At 37.1% G+C, this 20,684-nt stretch overlaps 1 protein-coding gene across 24 annotated transcripts in view; it reads right to left on the bottom strand.

The window, feature by feature from the left end:
* ptprsa (protein tyrosine phosphatase receptor type Sa) overlaps positions 1 to 20,684 on the bottom strand; it is a 216,584-nt gene that overhangs the window by 63,974 nt on the left and 131,926 nt on the right. For 12 of the 24 annotated variants that reach the window (XM_058760412.1, XM_058760423.1, XM_058760417.1 and 9 more), the window contains 3 exons: positions 16,322 to 16,339; positions 9,285 to 9,395; positions 7,228 to 7,239 (listed from right to left, as the gene is read on the bottom strand). In XM_058760412.1, the coding sequence (XP_058616395.1) occupies positions 7,228 to 7,239; positions 9,285 to 9,395; positions 16,322 to 16,339 (141 nt within the window). The remainder of the gene's footprint in view (positions 1 to 7,227; positions 7,240 to 9,284; positions 9,396 to 16,321; positions 16,340 to 20,684) is intronic. The other 12 variants (XM_058760421.1, XM_058760431.1, XM_058760430.1 and 9 more) reach the window with 3 other exon arrangements.

Genomic DNA, 20,684 nt, shown 5'->3' with positions numbered 1-20,684 from the left:
TCCATTGATAGATGCAGCTGTCATTTTCACAGACATCATGCAGAAATAGGTAGAGGTCAACCAAAGAGTAAATGGGAACAATAAAACCAGAGAGAAGTATTTGAGATAAAATGCATAGAGGAATATAACTGAAGGGTCGCTAGCATGCCCGGACAAAAGACAACTGGAGAGGAAAAAAAGAGAAATATAAGAGAATAGAACGCGCAAAAGAGCAAGAAGAGGAAGAAAGGGAAGGGTTGGGAAAAGGAACGAGGGGGGGAAAACCCACTTCAATGCAGAGAAAGGCTTTTTTATCGTCTCCAGCCAATATGACGTAATGTGACAGGATCGTATTGTCACATTGCGGTCCTGGCTAGACGTAACAAAATTTACAGCGGAAATTCTGTATTCAGTCAATAAGTAGCTCAACTAACTATCACACACATCAATAAAACAATAAAATGAAAACAAATGATTACAAATTTACCAAATAAGGGCACATGATTGGAACAAATGCTAGTCTACGATGATGACAGCGATGCACCTCAACTACTGAGATGCCAAACCTACACACGAGAGAAAATATGACGGATTTGTTGGGGGAAAGGGTTCGATATGATTTATGGCGGAGATGGAGTTGGCCAGGTTGTGCAACAGGCTTTTTTCATAGCCTGTCTGGCATGTTCATTCTTGGTAACCTTGCTATTTTGATAAAAAGTCAAGAAACAATGGAAACAATGGAAACATATAAGCCTTTAAAATACAGACTCTGTTCCAAAACCTAGCAAGCTGCCTAGGCAGATACATTCTAAGGCAACTTTGTAAATACACAAATACTCCAAAGGCCTAACTCACAACTGTTTCCAATTGAGACACAAATATTGGGTAAAGCAGTACATTTTTAATTGGACTGAAACATCTTGAATAAAATTATTCCATAGATTTTGACCTTTTGTGTAGATTTTGGGATTATCCTTTTACCAGAAAGATACATGCAATTCTCTTATCGGCAAAACTAGATATCTTAGAAAGCAACATATAGTTACTTATGAAACACTAGGTGTTAGGTGTACATTTGTACATCTAGGTAGTTATCTTGCAAGGTTTTGGAACAGTGCAATAGTCTTAAAATTAGAATACAGATGTTACTAGTAGTAGCGTTCAGGTTAAAGAAGTGCTACCTGTTACATGTAAAATTTAGTATTGCGCCAAACTTTATAGTTTGGTTTCCCCAAGAATCTTCAAGGCAACTGCCTTATTGATGTCGGTGGATGTAAAATGACAATGAAACAAGAAGTAGGGTGGTGCTAGGTGTGTCCTAAGATGGCGGGTGGTGAGGGGGTCATGCCTCATTTACATTTGGCAAGAGGTGAAAGGAAAGACAGAGGAACAGCAATGGGTGCTGGGGCTAGCTCAGAAAACAAAAAAAAAAAAAAAAAAAAACAACAACCAAACTTTAAACCAAATTAACAACCCCACAAAGACACAACAAGGACAGGAACAACGGGTAAAGACAGGGCACAAGGCAGAACAAGACCTAGGCTGCAAGACAGCAGACGAGGGCCGGACAGACTGGAAGGACAAAATGGTGGACGTACATGTGGGACAGAGACAGAAGGAAAATAACACAGGGAGTGAGAGGTGGGGTTTGGGGCAAAGAGGAGACTGTAACCCTGGGCCAACTGGAGTAAAAGCATGTTGGTTTGACTTCTCACACAATGGGGCTTGAAATACACGATTAAACTCTCACCATCGCCTCAGACAACAGCAGCCAAAGAGCATAGAGTCTTGAATTTGTAAACACCATCGAAAGTTCAGTGGGTTTAAATCTAGTTTGAATGTTTAGAACATTTAGAATTTTAAAAGCTTTTTGAAAATAAACATTGCTAAGTACTTTTAAATTTAGAAATACTTTTAGAGTTAGTCAAGGTAACAGGCTCTACTGTTACACTATATTCTGTATCCTTACAGAAATAATAAAACATGAATATATTCACAGTTTCAGAGAGCCAGTGTAACAAATGACCTCGGTTGGTGTCCAGTGAGTGAAAATCACATTATAACTCAATCCATTTCATAATCATGGAGTAAAACAAGATCAAGTTAACTTTATCATTAGTTTAAAAATTTATAATATTTAAAATACTATTTATCAGTTTATTAATACATTTTATTATACATTTATTTATTAATAAATTTATAAATTTTAATACTGATTTTTTGTGCTAATTTTTTTAAGTTAAAATAGTAATCTATATCTAGGAAATTTCCAGGTTCAACTGAAGTTAAGCTCTATCCATAGCATTTGAAGGCATGATGATGACTTCCATAAAAAAGTTTTTTTTTCTTGTTAAAAATAATAATTTTTTATTATTATTTTAAAAACATGTCTAAACTTAAAATAATGTATATTTTTAATCCCGTAACTGAAATTTGATAATTTTTCCAAAACTATTTTCTGTGGTAAATCAACATCACACCACAAATGCAACAGAGCAACATTGGCACTGAACCTGGATCGCTCCTTTAATTCAGGAAAAATACTTGATTTGCTTAGAAAACAAAAACAACATTAAAACAAACAATGAAATACTGAAACGACCCCCACCCCCATATAAATGCATATTGAACAAATGTTCAACAAAGGTGAAAGGGCAGCCCACGTATCACAATGTGCATGCATGACTGTGATTTCAGGAATGGAGTCAACAGAACGGCACCAAACTATCAACCAGGCCCACAGCTACAGTCAACACATATTTGAGGCATGCAACCCTCCCCAAATGCAACATTTTAGGGAATCCACACAATTGAAATGTCAAAATTGGTGAATTTGACAACACACAGATAATCGCAGTGCAGGTGTGTTATAACAATGACAGAACACAGTGCAATGTGATAGTGACAAGACAAGCGTGATTATTCTAGTGTGGATTAATGATGGAAAGGCCCAGACGTAATTTGCTGATGCTTATCCTGCACTGATTTAAGGACAATAAATATGGTAAATATGTTAAATAAGCCAATATATTAAATAAACACACATACTATGTGAGTTCCTCTGACACATATTGCGTGTGGGCCTGAAAACGGGTGATGCAACATTTGGCCGTTCTTAAAACCAAGTCTACAAGAGGCTAAAAACTGAAGCTTGTTTTCCTAGGGGCAAATTCGGTTGACCAACTGCTAAGGTAGTTGAGCGAATGAGGGCTGCAACCTTTCACCTTGTGAATTATTCATCCTATTGTTGCACGCTCAATCTGCACTAGAACGTTACCGATTCTAATCAAAAGTCAGACTCAATTGGGTCTTTTTCTAAACGGAACAACCATTTGAAAAGACCACGAGGAGCCTGGCAACATCAAAGTCACAGGCAACAAAGCATTGCGCGCAAATAAACTGCGGCAGAGGGGGGAATCATAAGCGGGTCTAATGTTTTCAGATGCATGTCGACATTTACAGCTGCCGCTATCGATGCATCAGCCTTTGAAATGCCATCGCATGAAGCCATCCTGGGCTTTATCTAAGTCCTGACACATGGTCCTATAGCTCAAATCCTGACGTTTGATGTGCGATGGTGCTCTCCGCTGTGATATTCGGAGGAATATAGAACAGTCCAATCGGATGGACACGCTCCTCATTCACTACGACCAGGAGCCCAGCAGGCCGAGAGCGATCTCTTTGAGGTGCAGAGACGAAATCCTATTTCAAGCCCAATGTGGAGAGAAACACAACTCACGAGGTCTTACAACGGACAGAGAAAGACAAAATAAAAAGGCCAAAGAGTGCCTCACTCCTTGTGCTTCCTGACTAGGAAGAATCGAAGGTGGACATTTGCAGCCATTTTGGTGAGACAGTCTGTCCAGCCCCAAAATGAAGGTAGGAAGGGAAGCCAAAATAATGCGCAGCCTTTAATGTCACCTTGAAGCTGAGATTACACCCTGTTTGATGTCCAAAACCCGCAATAATCCATTTCGCTTGAAGGTAGCGAGGCCATTTGCATGCAGACGGCAGGGGTTCCCCGTACACACACACACACACACACGCGCACACACCTCCGCCGCTGCAATGCAAAGCAGCCTCAGTTGGGGTTCGGACCAGTTCTAGTAATGAAAATTGGTGCATTTGTAAAACACTACTTCCTGATTGTCTGGTCAATGCATGAGTAGCATTCAACTAAAGCCTGAGGCTAAACTGCATTTTAGATTTTGCACCTTAGAACCTGTCCCTTTACGACACTTATTTGGATGAAAGTTAGCCTTCGTTTCCACAAGTAGAGGGTGTGATCTAGCTTGCATTTCTATTTGAATACCAACACAGCATGCAAGGACATGCAAAACATCCCAAAGTGGTGGCAGTGGGGTTTACATGCATCTCCATGCGCATACACCGAACATACTCGTAACATTTAGCATGGCATTCGGTGCAGCTCAGTCTTCCAGCATCTCGGAGTGGATCTGTGAGGTCTCGTTTCCTCGTCTCGGGGGCTAATTACTATTAATAATGCCCTGGAAACATTCTGGGATCTTGAATCCTTAACATTTTGGCATTATGTGGAGTTGAATGGCGGAACGGTTGAGAGCTTCATTGTCAGGCGGCAACAATGAAAGATTAGCGACTTCATTGGAACAAGAAGAATCATCATTTCTGTTATTAATTCGGCGCGAAATAGAAGAGAACCAGATAAGTCGAGGCTCAGAAGGGGATTTTTGCCATACGGAGGCAATTAACTTCCATGCCTAAGGTAGACGGCTAACAAGAAGATCTAGTCAAAAAATATCAAGAGAAATTTGAAAAGAGTGGCTATCTATTAAAGCTGCAAACGGAATTGCAATTTTTGTTTTTTTGCAGCACATTAGCTCACAAAAACTTCATTTGGGAGGTTTTTTTGTTAACAAAAATGCCATATTGTTTCAAAACATGCAATTATAGTGGCTAACACTCTAGCTTGCAAATATTATCTGTGAAAATGAAAGATTTCCACTGAAAAAGCTAAAGCATGCTAGCCACTAGCATTTCTTTAACATTTGAAATGTATTTTTGTTATTGCTATCGCGCAGCTATAGAACGCTAATACGCTTAGTCTGTTACACTATCTACATGCTAGGCAACAGTAACAAGCTATCAGGGTAAAGGGGGCACAGATATCACAGTGGGAACAGCCGGATATGAAAAATAAAGCTCTGTCAATAAATGCCAGACCCTGAGAGACAGAGTAGCGGCAAAGCGCACTTCATTATTTATACCCTCAATTCATGTGGCGTCGCCCCCCTCCCAACAACACAGTGTCTGTAAAAACTGAATAATTCAGAGAGCCATTTAGTCTCAGACATCACGAGATAGCCGGCAACACGTTAGCATTAGCCAAGTGAAGCAGAGGCTCTTGTTCTATGTCATTATCCCTGACAGACAGACAAACGGCCATCTGAAACATCACTACACTGGGGAGAGCGATGAGATGTCCGCACGATTGGACAAACTTATCGGACTAAATGTGAGCTTTCCGCCTGATTTATTGTTCTACAGCTACATAAAAGCACAATTAATGAATTGCAACCACTAAAGAATAGTAAAAAAATAAAATAAATAAATAAATAAAATTATATATGCTTTATTTATGCTTTAGATAGGTCAAGATAAAATTATGCTATTTAGACAAAAAAGTAGTTGAAATTTAAACAAACATTTAAATTAAAAAATGAGTTAAATTAAACTAAGACATAATATTAAACTAATAAAATTTCATTTTTGTTTAAATGGGGTAAGATAAAATGTAATTTCTTGCAAAGGCACAAGAAAAAAAACCTAAGATATTTATATTTCATTTAAAATCAAATTTTAATTTAAATTAAGAGTTGAATGTAAACTTGGAGATATTATTAATCTAATAATCTTATTTTTTGCCAATTGAATAAGAAAATTTTTTAAAAATAATTTTAAATTTTAAGACATAAATTTTTGTCTAATACAGAGTTTTGAATGTACACACTTTTTGTTCTGAAGTAATTTTTTAAAACGTATGTTTAGATATTTTCACTTATAAAACAAGTTCCTGAAAATCTCCTCAAAAGTGTGTGGATGAGCATAAAAATGGCAAATATTGTAGCGGCTGCTAAAGCTCTGCATGCAACCAACACGTAAAGCTAAATTACCTAAAGCCAAAAGGCCGACGGGACTTCGATATGCATATGAAACAGGCGTGCAATTACTGTGCTCAGCTGCATTAGCGAAGGATTAGCATAGAGAGACTCCCAAACAAAGCACCCGCTTTTTGTTCTGGTCCAATTTGGGGGTTTTAATACGGCACGTAGCTGTGATGTAAGAAGCGCTTCAGATGTACGCTGGCAACGAGGACTCAAGCGGATGATAAATCCTGATTTGATTGAGCCTGCAGACTGCAAAAGGGCAAGAGGCAGTCAGTCATCACGAGGAAATATCGCTAGCTTGTTGCGGCTGTGAAATAAAGCCTGTTTTCTGGGGGGGCCACATGAAGTGCAGAGATCATTATATCTGCCAATGATCCATGTGGCACAAAAAACTAATTAGCAGAAGTGAATTTGCAAGCTTTTGTGTGCAAGAACGGCTTTGTAATTGAGAAGATGGCGGGAAAACTGTCTGCAGAAAGAGCCTACAAGAGATGACAGAGCACAGAAACACAAACCACATCTAACAAACCAAAAACTAGAATGGAAAAGGAGTCGAAAATGAAAAAAATTAAGGGTGCACATCACACAAACACCACAACACAAGGAACGGACTGAATGAGTCGCCAACAAAGGCTCGAACTCTCGTTTTGGACAAAAACAAAGAAAATAATAAAACTCACGAAAACACAGGAATGCAACAAAGCACGACAGCCAAAGGAATTGCGTCTCGAGGCATGCAAGCGCAGTTACATTCTCCCATCATGCATCAGGCCGTGGTTTACTTTCAAATGCGAGATTTCCATGACAACATAAGCATTTTCTTTGGGCAAAAGCAATACTGAAGGATGCAAACGAGAAAAGGCCCCACAATGCAAACTTAAACGTAAAAAGGAAAACGAACCCGAATTAGCGGGTTAGTTACTACTAGTTTATGCAATTAAATCAAATCTCTCAGAATTTAAAAGTTATTTAGCAACTTAATTTTAAACTCCGAATCGCCAATGATCCTTCCAATAGATCAGTCAAGGTTAAGGTTTTAATACATGTTGATTTTGCGTTTTTAATGTGGGTTAAAAAAAGTGAAAAGAAAAAACACACCAACCTTCTCGAAGCTCTGAGGGATGTAAAGGGGTTGATGCAGAACACAATGACATGAGGAGAAGAGAAAAATAGGGGAAACACAGAGAGAGTAAAAAAGGCCACCTCAAGGCTTTTAGCTGCTACATTTTCTCTGACTGATGTCGCCTGATTATTTCTTGCGTGACACGCGACATGTCTGCCGCGTTAACCTGCTTTGACCCAAACAGTTTGATTCTCCCCAGTGGTTGCGTTCGGCCACTGGCGTCTATTCAAGCATGTTATAACAATGTAAAATTACAAGGTCTTTAGCCACCTGAAGAGCTGCCGCTGCGGCTTTAATTACAGAAACAAAACAAAGACACAAAAACAGAAATCAATGAAACAACCCAAAGTGCAAACCAAATCAAACCGACCGTACAAATAAAAACCCACATAATTAGCATTAAAGTTAGCAGCTACAATCAAGACAACCGATTCTAAAGGCATCGCGCTATTATGCGACACATAAATGCAGTTTCGCTCGTATAAATGGCTGAGTTGTTTCCTCCATCGTAGCTGCTAATTTTAAGTGCCGTTAACTCTAGAACAGAAAACATTTGATTGTACCCATGATTAAGCTTTGAAAACAAAACAAAAGGAGACGGGATGCTGTCTTAATGCAGTATGCGCATAATCAGTGAGACATTAGCATACCTATGTTGAATTAATTATCACTGTGGTAATTTGAATGGATTTCAGAAATCTCCAGTCGGCCAATTACTGAAATGTCACTAGACATCAGATCAAATGTAACTGAACATCTAAAGTCTCTTAAAATTGTATGACTAAAATACTTCAATACAGAGTAAAATAGCAATAATCCACATGAGGTCATAGTTTTAGACTGACTTTACCATGGTTAAGAGGTGCTATAAGGCATAATGTGCCTAAAATAGCCTTACCATGGTAATGTCACTGTAAAGTAAGGCCTCTTGTGGATTATTTCTTTAATAAACTGGTGGTAACTGCTAAAACACACCAACAGTCAATCATTTATCATTTATGATAATCACAATTAAAAATATATAGCCGCAACTATGCATTTATAATTTGTAAATGAATTAATAAATGAATTATTCACCTCAAAGTGATCATTCTATGTTGATCCAAACCTTTATTTGTTCCTCTGTAGAACGCAAAAGAAGATATTTTTTGTCCATTCAATGAAAGTAAATAAAGTCTCAGGTTGAAATCTCATCATTAGCATTCTACTGAAGAACAAAATTCAGACTGGTTTGGATTGACGTTAGTAAATGACAGAAATTTCATTGAAACTGTATCCATCGTTTTGAGATGGAGCGTCTGCATCTTGTCTAGTGGGAGAACAATAATAACTATAATAATGAAAAGACAACTCTCTGACCTATTTTATAATGGCCGGTGAATAATTTATCCGGAACAAAGTTATTTGGTACACAGCGGGTAAAACCCATCCCATACGCTGTCTTTTTTTAATATGCATTAAATAAATAATACATGCGCAAAATGCATCTGCCTCGATTTATTAAAATCATCAACCTAGAGATTCAGCTCCTCTTAAGGTTAGCGGCAAGAGTCATCTGTGCTAATGCAATGCCTTAAAACAGTCGTTCCATTATAATAATAATCACTGAACCAAGACAGATAAGTAATTATTTAGATTTAGCAATTGCTTGTTAGCATGTTACATTTTGTATGTATACACTTGTGATAAGCAACAAGCATATCGTTTACGTTGCAACAATTTACCTTTTTACCTTTTTGGAGGGAATGAGATTAGCATTTTGATTGGTTTATTGCATCGGCCAATCAAAATCAAGACTTACCATCATCCTCTTCAACCTGAAAACTTGATAAGACAACATACCTGTACGACCCAAGTTTCCGCCCATCAAAGAGAAGACTGTAAACTATCCATTAAGTATCGAAAATGAGCATATTTTGTTACTGCAATATGTTCTTTAGTAAAGACTATTAGTTTATATACAACAGGTCATGTGACCAGTCGTGCATCTCTAATTGGTTGTTTTCGATGGGCTCCACGGCCAGGTTGCTCCCTACCTCGCACATACAGGTTGGCAGGGGAAGAATATCGGACGCCTTCCACGTTAGACGCCACACACTCGTACTTCCCCTGGTCGGTTTCCTCAGTGTTTTCTATCTGCAGAGCACCTGGGAGAGCAAAAAAAAATATACATCCCAAAGAAAGGGATGAAAGACAGAGAGAAAAAAAAGAGAGGGAGAGGCAGAAGACAGCAAACTATTAGAAGTTTGAAAGTAACGAGACTGTCAGAAACCATTTTATTTTGTATGTTTGGTGCAACATCATATCCTCATAAATTGCTCAAAGGCCTTTCCCGTTTCAAAGCCAACTTCGGCTTTTAACGCTAACTCACTGTGTTGAATCTGAGCAGTTCCACACTCAAGGCAAGAAAAATTAGACTGATCTAAATATGTCTGAATGCATCCCGTCAAACGCAAACGGAAAAGAACTAGCAGCAATGTTATGGTGTTCGCAGGAGTGCTGGATCGCATCAATCAGCGTGCCGGGAAGTATCAGGGTGTGGAGTCGAAGGAGATAAACCACTGTCGGTCCCAAAGGGGGGAAAGTTGGTGAGGGTCAAGAGTGAGCTGTGAGCTGAACATCCATTAGTTCATGTCGAAATGTGCTGCACAGGGCTGAAGCTTAGCACAACACTTAAATCCCACGGCATGAATTATTTCTTTCGGTCCCCCAAGAGCTGTAGTAATACTCATGTCAGTGCATACCGCAGGAGTGAGAACGGCTATTTGCAGTGCATGATAAAAACTAGATATTCCTCCATATTATGCCGCAGGGTTGGGTCATAACCAAGGTCATTGCCACGTATGCCAAAACACATGTAGTTTGAGAAGTTTATCAAAACTTTCTAAAGGTCTGACTCAAATGGTAAGGACTAGGGCTAAGGCCTATAGGGGTTAGGGTCATAGGGTTTGAAGAAGGGGTTAAGTTCAATGAGTAGCAACAGAAAGTAAGCCTTCCTGTATTTCTAGCTGTACTTTTGAGGGCTGTCAAGTATCGCCACCAAAATGCTGTAGTTACCAACAGTGGCTAGTTTTCTGAGGATATATAACCAAAACCAACTCAACAACCCAATTTCTAAAACATTTTTGCAAGCAACATTTCATTACACTACATGTGATCATATGTTTTGAGCGCTTTTAACAGCATGGGTGATTGCAGCTTCAGGAAGTTAGCAACTATTGCATTTTTCGCTGTACTTTTGAAGGCCGGAGATGGGTAAGTGTGATTTTTGCAAACTATAAAGCTGCAGTTACCAACAGGGACTAATTTTCTGAGATTTATTTCAACTGCCTGTGAAAACATTTCAGCCAAGCAACATTATCATTATATTATACTATATGTGATCAATTGTTTTGAGGGCTCTTAACAGCATTAAATGCACTTTCCCATGGTTCCTGTGATGCATTGCGACAACAGAGTTCCTTGAAGCAAAAGCAGCAGAATTTAGGCCTAAATGTACCACCTGTGCAACTGCGATTGAGGTGACTAGGAATGCTAAGTTTTTGGATCCAACAACTGTTCCATTACCACTGGTGCTTTACCCACTAAGCCACCCCACCCCAACACTTCTTTATCTGTCTTTCAGTACTCTACCGCTGCATTTCGACAGGTAGCATCAATACGGCCCTCTCTCCTGGAGAGACATTCATTCTGGCTGAACGAAGACATCAACCTTCGGCTACTGCCACATGCGGCGGTGGGACATCAACAGCAGGGACTCACGCTGCGGTTTAAGCGCACAGTCTGCATCCTGTGGAACATTCTGTGTGCCAACGAGATTCTGGCTTCTGGGTCGATGACTCACACCTGCTCGTGGCGGATCAACAGCATGATGGGATCAGGGAGTTTAGAGGCGTGGCAGGGAGAGACAGAAATGGAAGGTGGTTTCTAGAGTGTGTGCGTTCGTACACAGATCGTTTGATGTACACATTGGCGCAGCGGGCAGCCGGGCGACAGCAGGTGGGCTTGGAGAGCATTCTAAAGTCTCCTCAGGTGCGCAGCCGAACGGGAACCGCTCGTGAGCAACCTGTGCTACATGACGCCGACGGAAAATCTGGTGGAAATCTCCACCAGGCATTCGGACTCCTTCTCCCGTCGATTCTGGAGCCTCCGACTGCAGAAAACAGGCACGAATTTTAATGTTATTGGAGCAGGGGCTGATAAATAAACCATGCCACAGTGGTACGCCGAGCTCTCGGGGAGCTCTGAATTCTCCCCGTCTTTGCTGGGGTTGCGATGCCCTTTTCTATGAACAGTTAGCTAATGATTGAGTAATGTCATTGAGGAAATCTTAGCAAGGAACACAGCATATCCAAATTCATTAAACACAAATTAATTCCCAGCGGCTCCAAAGCAAGCAAATTTTCTCAGAGCTCCTTCCTGCCTAAACCGGACTATTTTGGGTACTCCTGCTTGCTATTCAGCCGACTGACGATTCCCCACTGACTTCATTACATATTTGCAGCTGTGTTTTTTTCCCCCATCCCCGTTTCCACTTGGGTTTGGATAAACTCACTGAGAATCTATAATCTGGAAAGGGAATGACAGTGTTCCTAGTCTTTCTCAAATCTATCTTTGTTTTTAATATTCATTGGTACAGAGAAGAAAAGTTAGCATAAACATTAAGGTTTCTGCATACCTTTACTGTCCTAGCCTTTATTAGCATCCAATTTTGTGCTTTTCTCCCAAGTAGTCCCAAACTCACCAAGCAAAAGGGGTATTTAACAACAACAGCAGAAAAAACAAAATCATTCCCTGACTATGTTGTCAGAAAACGTCTTTGATCCCCCTCACTTTTCCCTCAAATCTCCCTTTCGCTCAGCCCGAGAATGTTTTCAATTATTATCTTTTATGTATAATTACACTTAGAATTTCCATTATTCATCTTGCCCATTGAGTTTTTGAGGCTGCCGGTGTAGCCTTCCGTTAGCGGCACTGCTAGCAACAAAACAAGCTGTTATCTTACTTTAACCAATAGTGTCAAGCTCAAAGAGTCATAACACCGCACAATACCCTTTATGATAAAAGGCAAGTGGAAGTCATTTTCTGAATATCCGTGCCAAGACGCAACCAAGCTAGCTGACATGAGCCCTCTAGCTATGAACTATTATCTGAAGCTGAACAATAACGAATACATTAGCGGATTCAAATGCTTTCTGAGTGTACTGTGTGTAAGCCAATTTAGGGGGGTGGAAATCTACAGAATTTGGTGGAGTTTTTTGGTGCAGCCAAATTAGCATAATCAAATAAGGATGTGTAATGTCCTGGTGAGTGACAGCCATTCTGTTTTTAGCTCTACAGTCTATTGATGACCTAGAGCCAGTTTTACTAACAGCTTGCGCCAGTGCAAACCGTCTTTTGGTGTTAAAATTGTACTGTCAGGATTTACTAAAGACGCGCAGTGATGCATTAGTGCTGAAAAGGCGTGGACAGTTATATTTGTGTCTGACCTTATTGAATATGCATTTGTAGGAGTCTCCCTTTCAGATGCAAAATTCATGGGAGGAGAGTAGTCAAATGAATCACGCAATGAGATTTACTAAAGTTTGCACTCGTCAAATTACTGGTATTTGCACCAATATTTAATGCCCCCCCCAAAAAGCATGTCTTTAACTATTTTGCGCTTGAAATGGCTGCAATTATTGTTGCTAGGAGGAGGCACCGCAGAGAACAGAGAGCGTGTGGTAGAAGGGAAAGGATATTTCCATATGAATTAATTTATTTTGAATGCCAGAAGAACACATTATTCGAACATATCGTTTGCCAAGCCATGTTATTTTTAATTTGCTTCAGGAAATAAAAGATGTCTTGGAACCCTCAACCAGGAGTCACGCAATACCAGCTCTATCAAAACCTATTGCAACCCTTCATTTTTTGGCCTCCGGTTCTTTTCAACATACTGTGGCTTCTTTATTTCTTTATTTGCGATTACGCTAATTTGCGCTGCCCTTGGTATATTGTGTTGGTCAATATGTAAATGAGATGTTGCATCTGTGTTCTTTAATTTGCGCATTGTTAGTAAATCACCCGCAGAAAATCCCATGCCCATCGGCGCTGTTTTGGAATTGCGCTCTCGCGCTAATTTGCCCTGTTTAGTAAAACTGGCTAAAAAAGTAAAAAGACGTCTTCTGGCAAATCCAACTAGTCACAGATTGCGGAAAGCTCTTTTTGGGAATTCTCCACTGCTTCGGTGTCAATGCGACCCGTGTCCTTTAAACTGGCCATTAAGTGTTTTTGTCACGAACAGCCGGAGTTGGCTCGCGCTCGTGACTGATGGACACGGGGTAACCGTTGACCTGTGACCGGTTCGGGCTTTAGCGATGGCCTCGGGAGATGAAGTCTTGTCATCTCCCGTCATCCATCCGATCCCGCATCATGGGGGAAAACAGGCCGGGCTGTCTGTTAAGTGGAGGCCGTGTCAGGAGGCAGCTCTGCTGGGGTGTGGAGCGTGGCAGCCAGGTGTGGAGGCGAGGGGAGCCGTGAACCATGACCAGCGCTACCATGCAGCTGTCTATTAGAGGCCGTGTGCACGTGACGGCTCTCGGCATGCTTGATTAGGCTCGGTAACAGCTCTCAACCAAAAGGAACCTGACCATCTTCAACTCACACACACTTTTTCCAGCACCTACAGTCCCATTTGGCTAATTCAATTAGTGGGTGATGCCAGGGCATGATTGATTTGTTTGTGGAATCGACCATATTCTTGTTTGTTTTTTCTTTTCCTGAACGGGTGGAACTGATTAGGAGAGAGAGGTGAAGACTTGGGCTGCTCGCACAATTTAGTATGCATACTTTTTTGTATCCAGATGGCTGCTAGATTTGCACAGCACAATGGAGGATATACTGCATCCCGCAATGCAATGCACTTTTAGTTGACCCTCCATTTTTCAGTGCAACTAATGACCCAGAAATAATTATATATTTTTTAGACTGATTCACCAAAAGTTAAGACAACATCAAATGAAACTGAATTAAATATGCCCAAATAACAGTTTTATTTTAGATGCAACTATATTGCAAAAATTTACAATTTTTTTTGCATAAGATATTAAAGGGGCGTGTTTATAAATTGCTTCTTCAATACACATATAATCAAGATATAATATAAGAAAATAAGTGTTAATATATGATGCTGCATACTTAAATCAAGATATAATTTATGAAAACAAGATTAAATATCTAATGCAATGTTGTTCCAATGACTTCTTGTTTTATGTATTATTAATTTTGTAATTTATTTTTTTTAAAACCGGAAATCAAATTAAAAAAATACTTAAAAAAAAGATACTCAAGGTATTTTTGAAATGTCAACATACTACAATATTTTACTTTATATTTTACTGTTTAAACTAAAGCTGGCAGCATATGGTGTATAATGTGTAGTTTTCAATAACTTTTTTATTCTAAATGGATCCTCTCCTATATTTCTTATTCATATTTTATGTCAAACAAACCTCTAAATATATGCAAAAAGGGAATGTGAAAAAATTTGCAAAAAAGGGAATTTTGCTTCAAAAAGCTGGTGTGCAATGACTGCAGGACTCGTGTGTTTGTGTACTGACACACACCAAGGTCATTAAATGCGAGAGCATCATCGCGGGGGCGATACGTAATGCAATTGTTGTCATCTTCCATCTGTTGGCTTGTAGCGCTCGCATAAAAACGCCAATGACGCGTGCACACATCGAACGGGCTGCGCTGACTGTCATTTAGTGCACAGGTCAAAACTCAAGCAGACCAAACCGACACGAGTTAAGATAACGTTTACACAGCACATGCAAACATGCGACTGAGTCGCTAACCAATCAGAGCGCGCATGCTGTAATGTAGCCCGAAAGCGCAGCGTAACTGTCCTGCTCCGGCACATTTAGCCCAGACCGGGCCTGAGTATGCAGAAGCCGCCCTGGGCGAGAGCTCTGTCTTGGATCACTAATCCCATTATGCAAATGTTGCGTTATAAGTCACGTTCAGTTTAGTGAGCAGCAAAATGATTAATGTGCTGCGTTTTTGCATTATAAATACGCACGTTGGTGTGTGTAATCTAAGAAAGAGCTTTTAGGCTGGACACTTTTCTAGCTGCTGTACTAAAGTACTAACAAAAGTATCTATCAAAAATTTGTTTTATTCTGATTGATAATACAAAATATAGAAAATGTAAAAAATATATAATATATAATCGCATTCACTTGCGATCCAATGATTATACTGCAGTGCATACTGAATCATGACACGTATCGCAATGTTTATGATATCGCTAACTAAATCAACTAATTTAGATGAATGTAAACAATCTCAATCAATGTAGGCACCAGTAAACATACAAAATTGACCAACATCTGAACAAAGAAAAAGACAATACAAAATTAAAAGCAGTGCAAAATTGTTATTGAGATAATTAACATTTGAAGTGTAGTTGTTAACCCTTCGTTCACCCACAATATTAATGTCAAATCAAATGTTTGATGTGCACCTACCTGCTCGCTGTGAAAAAAGGCACTTTATTGAAGTTAGATATTGAACATCAGATAGTCTGCAGATATAATGACATGAACATGGATCTAGATCAGGAGCGACTCCTCCGAACATCAGTCCTGATATCACCTCCAAACCACACATCTGAGCAGGAAAGTGTAGCTGAATTTGACGAACTATTGCTTTCGTTTGTGTAACGTTAGCATTGGAGATGAGATGAGATGAGATCAGGACTGAGAGAAAAGCAGCGTTGTCATTAGCGTGAACTGTGCGGCCGAGCGCAAATGTCACAGACGAAGGTAAACAGCAACCCGACACCTGTCTGACTCCCAACACTGACATTAAACACACACACAGACACAAACACACACAAAAACACACACACACACACACACACACACACACACACACACACACACACACACACAGACACAAACACACACACGGACACAGAATGAAAGCTGGAAGAAGAGGAGGAGAAGAGCCGGTCCCGTCTGAGCTGCTCTGGAGTCATTAGTTAGTGGTTAGCTTAAGGTTAGTTGTGTTTATAGTGATGTCTTACCTCGGATGGGAGTACTCTCTGGAAAAAGACACAAAACGAAACACACATCAGTTTAGTTGACGGTTAATGTGAGGCCAGGTTATGAGTCTCCTCATGTACTGGTTAGTTTAGTTTGAGATCATCATCATCACCACCACCACAGATTTAGTAGAGGTTAAAGACCTTCCAGTGCTGGACGCGGAGCTTCATCTTTCTCCTATTTCCACTTCCTAAACAATCTGATCAGTCTGTAAAATGCTAATGACGCTAAAAATATAAAAATATATATATTTAAAAAATAGTTATATATTTGTAGTTTTATATATATATATATATATATATATATATATATATATATATATATATATATATATATATATATATATATATTTTTTTTTTTTTTTCTATTTAGTATTCCATCTATCGCTGTTTATTTCAGCCACTGTATATATTCTGGCCTTACAAGCAGTATTTATATAAATCTGTAATCTGTGTTTTGTGTGATATTGTCATGTACCAGATGAAAACAATAAAACTTGAATTACAAAAAAAAAAATTATGTAGTTGACGATAATTTGAATTTTATTTAATTAAAAATGAAGTAGTTGACGATAATTAGAATTTAATATTAAAAATAGTAATTTCTTTATAAATATTTAAAAGCAGTATAGCAATAAAGCAGTAAATTGATACATACTAAATATTAATATAAATAAATGTAAAAATAATAATAAGTATAAAAACAAAATGAAAAAAGATAATATGAAGGTTAATGACGCTAAAGAATTTTTTTTTTTAAATGAAGTAGTTGACGATAATTATAATTTTATAATAATAATTATAATTTCTTTATAAATATTTAAAAGCAGTAAATTGTTTATAAATAGAATAAATTGATAAATATTCATATGATTTATAAATATTCATTTAAATAAATGTAAAAAAATAATAAGTATAAAAATGTAAACTAAAATTATGAATTCATATAATACGCTATTATATATATATATATATATATATATATATATATATATATATATATATATATATATATATATATATATATATATATATATATATATATATATATATATATATATATATATATATATATATATATATATATATCTTTTAGTTTTATTTATTTTATTATTAGATATTTTTATTTAATTTTTTAGATATCCAGTAATGGTTCGCATTAAAGGGATGGTTCACCCAAAAATGAAAATTCTGTCATTAATTACTCAGCCTGATGTCGTTCCAAACCTGTAAGACCTCCGTTCATCTTAAGAACATAAATTCAACCATAATTTTACGAAGCTACGAGAATACTTTTTGTGTGCAAAGAAAACAAAAATAACGCCATTTTGGAGAGTATCACATATGTAAACAATGTATGCTGTTCTGTGTCAGCAGCACCGTACGCGGATATGCTGTTTACATCATTTACGCTTCGATCTGAACGTAAACAACGTATCCACGTACATACGTTGCATAAGTTGTTTACATATGTGATGCTGTCCAAAATGGCACTATAGAGTGACGCGGAGGATACGAATTGCTGAATAAAGTAGTTTTTGTTTTCTTTGCGCACAAAAAGTATTCTCGTAGCTTCGTAAAGTTACAGTTGAACCCCTGATGTCACATGGATTATTTTAACGATCTCCTGCTACGTTTCTGGACCTTGATCGTGTCAGGATCCTTGCTGTCTATGGAGGGTCAGAGAGCTCTCGTAAAATATCTTAATTTGTGTTCCAAAGATGAACGAAGGACTTATGGGTTTGAATCAACATGAGGGTGAGTAATTAATGACAGAATTTTAATTTTTGGGCGAACTAATCCTTTAACTACTAGACTACTGAGTATAGTGAATACAGTAGAGTACTATTCGTAAGTAAACTGATATGTTCCTGTGTTGAAGGCTCACAGTGCAGCACTGTCTCTGTATTTCTTCACTATCACGAGTGCTGGAATCATGTCTCTCGCTGAGCTCTTTGTCCAGCAGCAGCATGAAGGTCATCGCTGAGCATGAAGGATATTTTGCCTGCCTCATATGAACTCCTCAAGCGCACGTTTACACAGTATTCCTGTTTTACTGCTTACATCAGGCCTGGAAATAACAGCGTGCCTCGACCAACAGAGAAAGATAAAAGAGCTTCCATCTGCTATTTACTTCAGTTTATACTAATGACCGTCCTAACAGCAAATCTAGAATTATTTTTTCATAAATCCTATAATAAACTTTAATTTGAAATAAAACGAAACTGATACATTTTTATACATTGCTTTATTTGTATTTTTAAGTTCATTTTGCAATTTCCATAATAATAAAAATACTGTATTACATAAATTAAAAACTAAATTTATAACATACTAAAATTATAAATAAAATTGTACATATGGTGTACAAAAATTTATTGATATAAATACAATTAAAATAATTAATCAATTATTAATTAATATAGTACATTATTAATTGTAACGTTTTATTTTTACTTTATTATTTTGCTAGAATGCACATCAATGAAAAATAATACTGCTTAATTACTCTTCCTAAATTGCACATTAAAAACAATTAATTAATAATATAAATTATATAAAATAAATTTAAATAGAATTAAAATATTTTTAGAATAATTCTGTGCCTTGATTAACAAAATACAATAAAAGTGTAAATAAGAGTTTTCATGTACTGTAGTTTTCATACTAATGACTACATTATATTATCTATATATCAACAATATATAATAATAATACTTTTTTCGTTTTAAATAAAATTAGACGTTTTAATATAGTTTGTTGTATTTTCTCAATTCTTAACTTAATTTGCAACTTTTAAAATAATATTAATAAACTGCGTAAATTATATACTAATAATTAATTCATTAATCCATTCATTATTTAATATAACTGATACTTAAAATAATTAAAGTCAACAATTAATTCATATAGCATATAATTAATTCATATAATTTCTATATCAATATTTACAAATATTTATTGTTTTATTTTTATTTTATTGCTTCAATTTCACTTGGCTAGGCTGTACAGTAAAGAAAAATAAAATTTATATGGAATTAAAATAATTACTTGAATAACACTGTGCCTTGACTAACAAAATACAATAAACCGAGTGTAAATAAGAGGATTCCTAACAGAATTTAGCCCTTTCCTAACAGAAAAACACAACAGGAATGAGCGAATCTCGCGCTGAAAAATTGACGCTACACGTGCGTTTTGAGGCTCACAGTCGACGTGGTTTCCACAAGCAGGCAAAATATTCCTGGTTTAGAGTAGTTTATGTATATTTTAGGAGTTAGGGGCGTTAGTATCAGGGCAGCAGAATTAGCTGGTTTAGCTCCAGCTAGAGACAAAGTCACGGTTAGCTTCGGAAAGAACTGGTTAGGTGAGGTTAAAGGATAAAGGACAAAGGTCAAAGGTTAGAGGTTCGCAAACACACAAAAGTCACAAATCAAGTGGAGACTGCTCAAAGAAGCTCCCAGACCGTCGCGGTTTATAAGGAGGCATAAGACAATCTGGCCGAGGTCTTCATCCATCTGCGCGGTTTAGAGCGAGTCCGGCTCCGCGCCACACGTTTGGGCCGCAGTGACCTTAAAAACAGCTCATCCAGGCACAGATGTCCCATCACTGACGAATGAGATGCGACTGTCTATACGTGCGTTAAAAGCTTTATATATATATATATATATATATATATATATATATATATATATATATATATATATATATATATATATATATATATATATATATATATATATATATTTTTTAATCAATTTGACAAATACATGCTTAGATATATAGTTACCTAATTGAAATATTTTTATTGTCCCATAAATAAAATAATAATATTTTATATTAATGAAATTAACGTAAATATTCATCATTATTATAAATGAAATATTCACATTTATATCTATACTTAAAATATATAATTACTGATTTTATTACATTTATCAATATACATTTATATTAAACAATTTAATTATAATATTTGCTTATGATAAATTAAATTATAATTTATTATAACATTAAAATTATCCAATTATAAAATCAATTGAACAAATAATTTTATTAACTAGATATCTGTATATAATATAAAACACACGCATTTATTAAATATATGTATATAAAAATGTTTATAATTTTATATATATATTGTAATATTAATTGATCTTTTAAATCAAATAATTTGAAGCTGTGCGTTCGTCTCTCACTGATTTTTTCCCCCAAACATCAGGACGGCTACTTTTGGCTCATTCAAAAGAACGCCAGATCTTGTTTTCTTCTCAAGAAAAATGGCTCCGGGCCCCTGGTTTGGAAACTAAAGAGATCAGTTTCTCTTCGGGACGGAGATATAAAC

The sequence above is a fragment of the Onychostoma macrolepis genome, chromosome 22, assembly GCF_012432095.1.
Source record: "Onychostoma macrolepis isolate SWU-2019 chromosome 22, ASM1243209v1, whole genome shotgun sequence".
NCBI classification, from domain to species: domain Eukaryota; kingdom Metazoa; phylum Chordata; class Actinopteri; order Cypriniformes; family Cyprinidae; genus Onychostoma; species Onychostoma macrolepis.
Note: the sequence above shows the minus strand (reverse complement) of the source record. Positions and strands in the feature narration are given on the sequence as shown.